General features: G+C 46.5%; 1 protein-coding gene across 1 annotated transcript in view; it reads left to right on the top strand.

Annotated features, from left to right (window-relative positions):
- Positions 1 to 11,187, top strand: part of LOC123049640 (F-box protein At5g25290-like) — a 13,116-nt gene extending 1,929 nt beyond the window's left edge. The window contains exon 2 of the mRNA XM_044472538.1: positions 10,614 to 11,187. Within this exon, the coding sequence (XP_044328473.1) occupies positions 10,614 to 11,124 (511 nt within the window). The 3' untranslated portion in view covers positions 11,125 to 11,187. The remainder of the gene's footprint in view (positions 1 to 10,613) is intronic.
- The last annotated feature ends 378 nt before the right edge of the window (positions 11,188 to 11,565 follow it).

Here is an 11,565-nt window from a genome sequence, read left to right as displayed (position 1 = left end):
CGACCGTCGCCGCCCTCGCGACCAACTCCGGCGCCCCGCCGCGCCTCGGCGGCCGTCGCTCGTTCACCCGGGTTCGCCCTGACGGGCGCGTGCCCGCAGACCCGGCGCCCGTTAGCGCCCGTAACTGCTAAGGCCCCTTTGGGCCAATGACACGGGGGCCCCACCCCACAGAACGGTTTTTTAAATAATAATAATAATATATTAAAAATAATTAATTAATTAAAGAATTAATTATCTTAATTAATTTTTGATTAATTAAACTAATCAAATAACTAAACTAATTAAACTGTTAGTTAATTAATTAATCAGTCAATGACAGTGGGGCCCACCCCTAATTAATCCTGATTAGGTTAATTAATATGTTTAATTAATATGTGTCACTCACCAGTGAGACCCACTCGTCAGGTTGACCAGTCAACCCCTGTTGACTGTTGACGTCAGCATGACATCATGCTGATGTCATAAATCCAATTTTGAATTAAATTAAATAATTAATTAAATTCCAGAAATTAATAAAAAATTTGAAAATCATATCTTTTAATCCATAACTCGGATGGAAAACTTTGTATATGAAAGTTGCTCAGAACGACGAGACGAATCCGGATACGCAGCCCGTTCGTACGCCACGCATCCCTAGCATAGCGAACACGCAACTTTTCCCTTCCGATTCATCTGTCCGAAAACGCGAAACAACAGGAATACTTTCCCGGATGTTTTCCCCCCTTCGCCAGTATCACCTACTACCGCGTTAGGGCATACCTAGCACCGCGTATTGCCTCGTTATGTTTTGTGATGCTTTGTTTGCTCCGTATTTACCGTTTCTTCCCCCCTCTTCTCTCCGGTAGACTACGAGACTGACGCCACTGCTGGTGCCCCGATCGACTACGGTGTTGACGACCCCTCCTTGCCAGAACAACCAGGCAAGCCCCCCCCCCCTTGATCACCAGATATCGCCTATTCTTCTCTATACTGCTTGCATTAGAGTAGTGTAGCATGTTACTGATTTCGGTTAATCCTATTCTGTTGCATAGCCTGCCATTGTTGCTACAGTTGTTACCCTTACCTGCTATCCTATTGCTTAGTATAGGATGCTAGTGTTCCATCAGTGGCCCTACACTCTTGTCCGTCTGCCATGCTATACTACTGGGCGTGATCACTTCGGGAGGTGATCACAGGTATATACTATATACTTTATATACATGACACATGTGGTGACTAAAGTCGGGTCAGCTCGTTGAGTACCCGCAAGTGGTTCTGATGAGGGGGCTGAAAGGACAGGTGGCTCCATCCCGATAGAGGTGGGCCTGGGTTCCTGACGGCCCCCGACTGTTACTTTGTGGCGGAGCAACAGGGCCGGTTGAGACCACCTAGGAGAGAGGTGGGCCTGGCCTTGGTCGGCGTCCGCGGTTACTTCAAAATAACACGCTTAACGAGTTCTTGGTATTTGATCTGAGTCTGGCCATTTGGTCTATACGCACTAACCAACTACGCGGGAACGGTTATGGGCACTCGACGTCGTGGTATCAGCCGAAGCCTTCTTGACGTCAGCGACGGAGCGGCACGCGCCGGATTGGACTGGAACGCCTGCTAGGCTAGGTCTGCTTCCGACCGCCCTCGCAACGTGCAGGTGTGCAATGTGCGATGGGCACAGACCCCTGTGCGCATAGGATTTAGACCGGCATGCTGACCTCTCTGTTGTACCTAGGTGGGGCTGCGACGTGTTGATCTTCCGCGGCCGGGCATGACCCAGAAAAGGGTGTCCGGCCAAATGGGACCGAGCGTGTTGGGTTATGTGATGCACCCCTGCAGGGAAGTTTATCTATTCGAATAGCCGTGTCCCTCGGTAAAAGGACGACCCGGAGTTGTACCTTGACCTTATGACAACTAGAACCGGATACTTAACAAAACACACCCTTCCAAGTGACAGATACAACCCGGTGATCGCTCTCTCACAGGTCGACGAGGAGAGGATCGTCGGGTAGGATTATGCTATGCGATGCTACTTGGTGAACTTACCATCTATTCTCTTCTACATGCTGCAAGATGGAGGTGGCCTGAAGCGTAGTCTTCGACAGGATTAGCTATCCCCCTCTTATTCTGGCATTCTGCAGTTCAGTCCACCGATATGGCCCTTTACACATATACCCATGCATATGTAGTGTAGCTCCTTGCTTGCGAGTACTTCGGATGAGTACTCACGGTTGCTTTCTCCCTCTTTTCCCCCCTTTCCCTTCTACCTGGTTGTCGCAACCAGATGCCGGAGCTCAGGAGCCAGACGCCACCGTCGACGACCACTCCTACTACACCGGAGGTGCCTACTACTACGTGCAGCCTGCTGACGACGCCAGGAGTAGTTAGGAGGATCCCAGGCAGGAGGCCTGCGCCTCTTTCGATCTGTATCCCAGTTTGTGCTAGCCTTCTTAAGGAAAACTTGTTTAACTAATGTCTGTACTCAGATATTGTTGCTTCCGCTGACTCGTCTATGATCGAGCACTTGTATTCGAGCCCTCGAGGCCCCTGGCTTGCATTATGATGCTTGTATGACTTATTTATGTTGTAGAGTTGTGTTGTGATATCTTCCCGTGAGTCCCTGATCTTGATCGTACACATTTGCGTGCATGATTAGTGTACGATTGAATCGGGGGCGTCAAAAGTTGGTATCAGAGCCGACTGCCTGTAGGTAGCCCCCCTTCCAACTCCTTGGCCGAAGTTGAGTCTAGTCATTGAAAAACTTTTACTAACATGGCTGTGTGGCTTACGGGCCCACGTCGCTATTGGGTGGTACTAGGATCTTTTACTCCTCGACCTTTACTCTGGGACTCTGAACTCTTTCCTATTCGGGTTAAATGAATTTTGCTAAATCTAACATTAGGATCTCGTTATCACTTTCACCCGGAGAGCCCCTTATTATAAATGATTGCCGACTGCACCAGAAGATTTCGAAGATAATCTTCGATATTCTCTCCAGACCTTGTGCCCATTTCTTTTGCAATTCCCTACCACCAAAATATCCCTATGGATAAATACTTACACCTGCCGTCCTTACTTTTACTCCTAGTTGATCTTGTTATTACAAGATCACTTGAAATCCTCTCTATTGTTCCGAGAATATTTTGAGCTTACTGCCCTGCAGTTCTTGCCTCATGAAACCCCATACGGATAATTCCTCGCACCTGCGAGTATCCGTTCTTCCCCTGTTGTTCTTATGATGCACAAGATACATTAAGATGTTATCTCATCTTCCGGTAATCCTCTGTCTGCTATTGCTCTGCAGTTGTGTGCTTGCATTTTGGTTGTGTTCCTAAGACGAGCAATATTCATTTAGTATCTTTTGTCATTATCATTTCGAGTCTCTTGATTCAATATGTTGCGAATGCTCGCGACCCTCAATCGGACCCTAAATTCATCCTTCTGGCTCAGATGTCATTTTGAACATGAGCTGGTTCTCGACCAATCAAATTACCGTCGATTGTACCCCTAAGTCTATTGAACTTATCCACCCTTGATCAGAGCGTCTGCTTCTGAACCTTCGATTTGGAAATCATAATTCCTTTGATACCTAAGCATTGAATCATTCAGATGTTCTATGATCTGATGCCCTTGCATTCTTTCTTCAACTGGTAGTGTGCCGATGCTCACTTCAGCTCCGTTATGAACCATTAAGTCCTTTGTTGAATTATTACCCTAAAGTGTCCTTCACATCCAAAATTCTTGTGAGTTCTTTCCCTGATATATAATGCCTTCGGTAAATTGTATCTTCTGCCTTGTCGAACATCCTCTGCCATCGAGCTTGTGCTGGCTACCCCTGAAGTTTGTGGTATATGTTCTAAGAGGCCCTGATGGATTGAACCTACGCCTTTTCTAATCTGTGTGAACCCGGAAACTACTACGGGTCATACTCTACTGTTGTTATGTCAGATAAGATTTCAACACTACAACTTCATCGAAGGCGAGAAATGAAAGGTTATGCATTAGAGAAGTGGGGGTCGACCTTGAACTTTGTGTTCATGCCCATGGACACGATGTAGATCCAATCATGGAAGCTTCTTGTAATAATAACTATTTCCTTGATAAATATCATCTGGTATCTGTGAATTGATCCTTTGCAACCATGGTTCCGACCATGATTGTTCTCCTTTGATTCTTTTTCTCGGACAAGATAAAGTACTTGCCTTCTGCAGATCAGTACGCCTGCCCAACCTTTATTTTGTTCTACCTTCGAGTATTACCCCCCTGGTATCTCGAGATTATCTTGGAATTGCATAACTTACTATGAGTTCTTCATCAAGTACTACATTCTCACTGATTACAATTTTTCATGGGCTCTGAGTTATTAAACACTCAAAGACACCGATAACTGAACCGAGTTCGCACTACGGTTCAACAACCCTTAGTAATCTTCTTTAAGTACGAGTTTGTACCCGATCACGCCATTCCTAGCCTGTTTGGCTATATCATCGTCGTAATGATTTTAACTGTGCTACCTAGTCCTTATTCCCAGAGCACCACTTTCGACGATGAGCTAAGCTTACGTCGATTTTCCTCGTCTTATCATTCACCTCGAACAACAAGCTTGATTCCGAATTGGTGTCGTATCCGTGGTTCCAATAATCTTTTGTTGCATCAGTCCTTTTGCTTGATGCAGTCGTTGTTCGATTGCTTCTTCGTGGAGCCTCTCGACAAAATTTGTCGTGATCATCATCAACATTTTGAATCCTTCCAGGATATCAATTGGAGTCATGATGTTAAGTGCCATCCTCGTTCCTTGTAATTTGAGTTACCACTGTGAACATCCTTACCTTATTTTCATCACAAACATGTCCATGTTATGGATGCAACTTGCTATCCAGCTTGTATTATGTTTTACCTTGTAATAATACTAGCTTTTATGACAGGGATGTTGTGAGGATTGCTCCACCTCTTAATTATTCTTGGTATAGTGATACTTCTGACCCTCACCATTCTTTCTTGGTACCCGTGTTTGTTTCCAACCGGAATACCGACAATTGAACTATGATGTGTGAAATCAAAACTTCTAGCAACCCTATTGCTTTGAAGTGAATGGTCGAGTTTCATTCTAATTCTTTTGTTCATTAAGTCACCATTCTAACATTGATCGTGCAATCCAGCCCATATTTCGGGTGCACCTTTCAACCATTGTTTAATTGTGTATGTTTCCCTCGAGCATACATCATTATATCATCATATCTGACAGATGTTATCTCCTTGTCTGCAGGATTGTGGAAATCCATCTTTTGGAAATCTCGATGAATTGTCCTTAGCCCATCAGCCACCTCCTTGTCCTCTCCTTGGGTTAATGATGAACTCTTGTTAACGGAAATCACTTCATAGTTCATTTCCTGAGAATCTTATAGTGTCATCCCGTCAATTTGTCTGGCACCTTTTCTTCTCAGGCATCCGGAGTCTGAGGTTTCCTAACACCGATCAGATCTGAATCTCGGTCAGCTATGATGGTTGGAGCATATTTTCAAGAGTTATAACATTGGTCTTTTTATGACCCGGTAAGGTGATGTCATGCCTAGCACGCCTGGCCGGAGGCCCTATTGTTATACATTCTTTTTCAGCAATTTTATCGATTCTTCCATGAGGAAATCGTAAGACTTATTTTATAAGTTGTTCCTGATGGATCCTTTGTGTATTCAAAGTCTGATCTTTACCCAATGACCATGTCAATGCTATCTCGATGCTTCTCTGTGGTACTCCGCTTTTCAATAAGAACATTTGAAGCCCAATGCTAAATGTTTCTTGTTCAATTATCCAAACACCGTTGCATGGGTAATGTCATGAAATTACTCTCCCCTTAACTAAAGGGTTTTCTACATTATATCCTGTCACAGATATCATGCTCTGCTTATCATTGGGAAGGATATACCCTCGAAATGTCTGATAATCATATTTTTCCTTTCCATTAATTGGTTTAACCTTTCTTGTGATCTATATGATCTGAGCAGTAATATTCTGCTGCTTATGTAAACACCTCGGTGTACAACTTTGTCAGTAAGACCCTGTTACTATTGTTGATGACATTCCAGTAGCCACCGATGGACGAGAACTCTGCCTATTGGTCCGCCTTGTTTCAACGAGCAGGAAAGTGGTTCTCTTCGTCCCTCACCCTTGGTACCGATGTTGTTGCCGACATAACTGACAGGTTATCCTCTGACATGCCTTGCTTACATGATCGTGTAAGACGTCATCGCCTTCCTACTATTAACCCACATGGTGGGCCCACAACCCACAAATCCACAGGATCGAAGCCTGACTCTCCTGTACACCCTGTTGTCAAAGTTATTCCTCGAGCTTGACTTCGTATGTAATTCACGGGCCACATGCCTAGTAATCTATTCTGGTATCGGACGCAATACTTACTCTCGCCGCTCTGAACCCCTTTCTCACTCTGGTTCAGACTTCGAGCAACTATCTATCCGCTGGGAACCTCTTATTGTACCTTCATACCTTACTCTCGATGTATTTTATATGTTCAACTCGAGAGATAATCTTATGCTCATTCATGGGTTAACCCCAGATTGTTTTCCCTCATAAGCATTCTGTCGTAACCGAGCTGCCCCTTACCTATTCGTAAGTACGTTGGAGATCCCGAAGAAAGGATGACGACTTGATCATGGTGACTTGAAGCAGAGAATTGAAGACATCAATGAAAGGGATCTACCTCTTCGAAAGGGCAGCCAAGACCGAGAAGACTCGTTAGGTTTTCGCTACCAACACTTCCCCCCCTTACTCCACCGCTTAAATCTCGGGACGAGATTTCTTGTAGTGGAGGAGAATTGTGACGCCCGGATAATCAAGCTACAGTAAACCTCTGCTAATGTTGCCACGACACCACGATTACTGTTGATAATCTCGCGATGATTCAAAACTCGTTCAAATTCAAATTTGAAATAAAGTCAAACTAGAAAAGTTTTCAAAAGCCAAAACTAAAATGTTCTGAATGTAGCAAGTAATTCATAATAAATATTGATGGAGAAGACACACTGTTATAAAGTAGTTAAATGCACTAAAATAAATAAAATAGTGGTAGAACTATTAATTAAATGCTCGTAAATTAATAGACAAATACAAACTACTTTCTAAAATGTGTAAATTGCTTGTGGCAGTGGGATATTTAGTAATACTAATTTAGGGACTGTTATTGTATTTTATTTGAACTAAAATCTATTAAAGGTATAAAAGAGAAAGTTTTTGAAAGTAAAATAGAAAACAGAACAATACAAAAGAGAAAAAAAAGGAGAAAGACCCCCCCGCAAGCTGGACCTCGGTCCAGCACACTATCGGGCCGCCAGGCCGACCCACCCGCGCCCTCTACTAACCCCCCTGGCCGCCCGAAACCCTAGCCCCACTCGTCCACTTCCCCCACGAACCCCCACCCACTCATTCGCTTCCCCCCTCCCCCGATCCAATTCTGGATCGGGATCGGGCTTCGACGCCGCCAGCCGCCACCCGAGGACCGCCCCGTCGTCGCCAACGCCGCCTCGGCCATCTCATCCTCTACCCCGCCGGCCTGCCTCCCCCTATGCACGCCGTCCCCAACCCCCCTCCTCGACACCCGTTGCCCAGACCCTACGACCCGGGTGAGGCCATGGCCTCCACCTTCTCCCTCTATCGCGCGTCACCTCGCCCGGCACCGCCAGCGCGCGCTCGTCGCGTCCCGCGTCGTCGCCCCGTTCACCGCGCCCAAGGCCGTGGCCGTCTCCGCCCGCGCCCGCCTCCGGCCTCCCATGGCCTCGCAACTGCCGCCTCGGTCCGCCGCTGCTGGCCGCACCTCTCCCCCTCTCTCCTGCCCGCCTATGCTCCTCGCGCCGTCGTGCCGCGCCCACGCCTGCAGAACCGCGCACCATCCCCGCGGCGCCCTACCGCCCTCCACGCCGGCTACGTCCCGCATCCCTGCTCTGGCTCCGCCGCGCCCGCTCGTCGCCGACCCAGCTCGCGCCGACCGTCGCCGCCCTCGCGACCAACTCCGGCGCCCCGCCGCGCCTCGGCGGCCGTCGCTCGTTCACCCGGGTTCGCCCTGACGGGCGCGTGCCCGCAGACCCGGCGCCCGCTAGCGCCCGTAACTGCTAAGGCCCCTCTGGGCCAATGACACGGGGGCCCCAAAACGGTTTTTAAAATAAATAATAATAATAATAATAATATATTAAAAATAATTAATTAATTAAAGAATTAATTAACTTAATTAATTTTTGATTAATTAAACTAATCAAATAACTAAACTAATTAAACTGTTAGTTAATTAATTAATCAATCAATGACAGTGGGGCCCACCCCTAATTAATCCTGATTAGGTTAATTAATATGTTTAATTAATATGTGTCGCTGACCAGTGGGACCCACTGGTCAGGTTGACTAGTCAACCCCTGTTGACGTCCGCATGACATCATGCTGATGTCATAAATCCAATTTCGAATTAAAATAAATAATTAATTAAATTCCAAAAATTAATAAATTCTTTTGAAAATCATATCTTTTAATCCGTAACTCGGATGCAAAAACTGTGTATATGAAAGTTGCTCAGAACGACGAGACGAATCCGGATACGCAGCCCGTTAGTCCGCCACGCATCCCTAGCATAGCGAACACGCAACTTTTCCCCTCCGATTCATTTGTCCGAAAACGCGAAACACCAGGAATACTTTCCCGGATGTTTTCCCCCCTTCGCCGGTATCACCTACTACCGCGTTAGGGCATACCTAGCACCGCGTATTGCCTCGTTATGTTTTGTGATGCTTTGTTTGCTCCGTATTTACTATTTCTTCCCCCCTCTTCTCTCCGGTAGACTACGAGACTGACGCCACTGCTGGTGCCCCGATCGACTTCGGTGGTGACGACCCCTCCTTGCCAGAACAACCAGGCAAGCCCCCCCTTGATCACCAGATATCGCCTATTCTTCTCTATACTGCTTGCATTAGAGTAGTGTAGCATGTTACTGATTTCGGTTAATCCTATTCTGTTGCATAGCCTGCCATTGTTGCTACAGTTGTTACCCTTACCTGCTATCCTACTGCTTAGTATAGGATGCTAGTGTTCCATCAGTGGCCCTACACTCTTGTCCGTCTGCCATGCTATACTACTGGGCGTGATCACTTCGGGAGGTGATCACGGGTATATACTGTATACTTTATATACATGACACATGTGGTGACTAAAGTCGGGTCAGCTCGTTGAGTACCCGCAAGTGGTTCTGATGAGGGGGCTGAAAGGACAGGTGGCTCCATCCCGATAGAGGTGGGCCTGGGTTCCTGACGGCCCCCGACTGTTACTTTGTGGCGGAGCGACAGGGCAGGTTGAGACCACCTACGAGAGAGGTGGGCCTGGCCCTGGTCGGCGTCCGCGGTTACTTCAAAATAACACGCATAACGAGTTCTTGGTATTTGATCTGAGTCTGGCCATTTGGTCTATACGTACTAACCAACTACGCGGGAACAGTTATGGGCACTCGACGTTGTGGTATCAGCCGAAGCCTTCTTGACGTCAGCGACGGAGCGGCGCGCGCCGGATTGGACTGGAACGCCTGCTAGGCTAGGTCTGCTTCCGGTCGCCCTCGCAACGTGCAGGTGTGCAATGGGCGATGGGCCCAGACCCCTGCGCATATAGGATTTAGACCGGCGTGCTGACCTCTCTGTTGTGCCTAGGTGGGGCTGCGACGTGTTGATCTTCCGCGGCCGGGCATGACCCAGAAAAGGGTGTCCGGCCAAATGGGATCGAGCATGTTGGGTTATGTGGTGCACCCCTGTAGGGAAGTTTATCTATTCGAATAGTCGTGTCCCTCGGTAAAAGGACGACCCGGAGTTGTACCTTGACCTTATGACAACTAGAACCGGATACTTAATAAAACACACCCTTCCAAGTGCCAGATACAACCCGGTGATCGCTCTCTCACAGGTCGACGAGGAGAGGATCGTCGGGTAGGATTATGCTATGCGATGCTACTTGGTGAACTTACCATCTATTCTCTTCTACATGCTGCAAGATGGAGGTGGCCTGAAGCGTAGTCTTCGACAGGATTAGCTATCCCCCTCTTATTCTGGCATTCTGCAGTTCAGTCCACCGATATGGCCCTTTACACATATACCCATGCATATGTAGTGTAGCTCCTTGCTTGCGAGTACTTTGGATGAGTACTCACGGTTGCTTTCTCCCTCTTTCCCCCCTTTCCCTTCTACCTGGTTGCCGCAACCAGATGCCGGAGCTCAGGAGCCAGACGCCACCGTCGACGACGACTCCTACTACACCGGAGGTGCCTACTACTACGTGCAACCCGCTGACGACGACTAGGAGTAGTTAGGAGGATCCCAGGCAGGAGGCCTGCGCCTCTTTCGATCTGTATCCCAGTTTGTGCTAGCCTTCTTAAGGCAAACTTGTTTAACTAATGTCTGTACTCAGATATTGTTGCTTCCGCTGACTCGTCTATGATCGAGCACTTGTATTCGAGCCCTCGAGGCCCCTGGCTTGTATTATGATGCTTGTATGACTTATTTATGTTGTAGAGTTGTGTTGTGATATCTTCCCGTGAGTCCCTGATCTTGATCGTACACATTTACGTGCATGATTAGTGTACGATTGAATCGGGGGCGTGACAGTAAGTGGACCTTGCTGCCGGTGGGTTATGACTATCAAGACTACATCTACATGGATGGCCTATTGTATGCCTTCACAAGCTTTGGACAAATTGATACATTTGATCTCCACAGTCCTACCATTACAAGGAATAGAATTGTAGGCGACATGAAGACTTATACTCAAGGGCGGCTGTACGTTATCCAGGCTCCATCCGGTGATCTGCTGCAAGTTCACAGGAATTCGGAGATCCAAGATACCGATGATGATGGTGAGGAGTTCATATTTGTGACTAACAACATATTGTTATATAAGGTTGACATGGTAGCAAAAGATCTTGTGTTAGTAAACGACTTGCATGATCAAGTGCTATTTCTTGGGTGTAACCAGTCGCAATACCTTAGCGCTGGAGAATTCTCTCAGCTGAAGCCAAATTGTGTCTACTTCACTGATGATGATACATGTGCTTCGGAATATAAGAATTGCTGCCGGGATATAGGTGTCATAAACTTGGAAAACAACAAAAGGGAATAAATTCTACCTCAACTTTGGTGTAGCTGGCCAAATCCCATATGGGTAACACCGAGTCTTGCAAGGATGAACTGGGGTTGTACAAATAGATGACTTATTATAGTTATATGTAGCCCGCTTCTAGGATATTAAAAATGGTCCAGTAGGGTCGTGTTGACTGAGATTACCAATTTTGTGGGCAGGAGCTACAATAACGGAGGCATGTTCCATTTATCTAGCTTGCTAAAGTTGCTATATTTAAACCTCTTCCTTTTTATGAATTGTTAGCATGTTTTATTTTACTAGTATAATAACTGGGTACGTGCAATTTGCACGTTAATGTTACGCAAGATATTAATTGTATTGCACATTAATATTACTCAAGATATAAATTACATGTTAATATTAGGTAGGATATACTTACTTGGTTAATGTTGACATTGATATTAGGCATGATACTAATTA

Source organism: Triticum aestivum, chromosome 2D (genome assembly GCF_018294505.1).
Source record: "Triticum aestivum cultivar Chinese Spring chromosome 2D, IWGSC CS RefSeq v2.1, whole genome shotgun sequence".
Taxonomy (NCBI): Eukaryota; Viridiplantae; Streptophyta; class Magnoliopsida; order Poales; family Poaceae; genus Triticum; species Triticum aestivum.
This window is presented reverse-complemented; position numbering and strand designations above follow the sequence as displayed.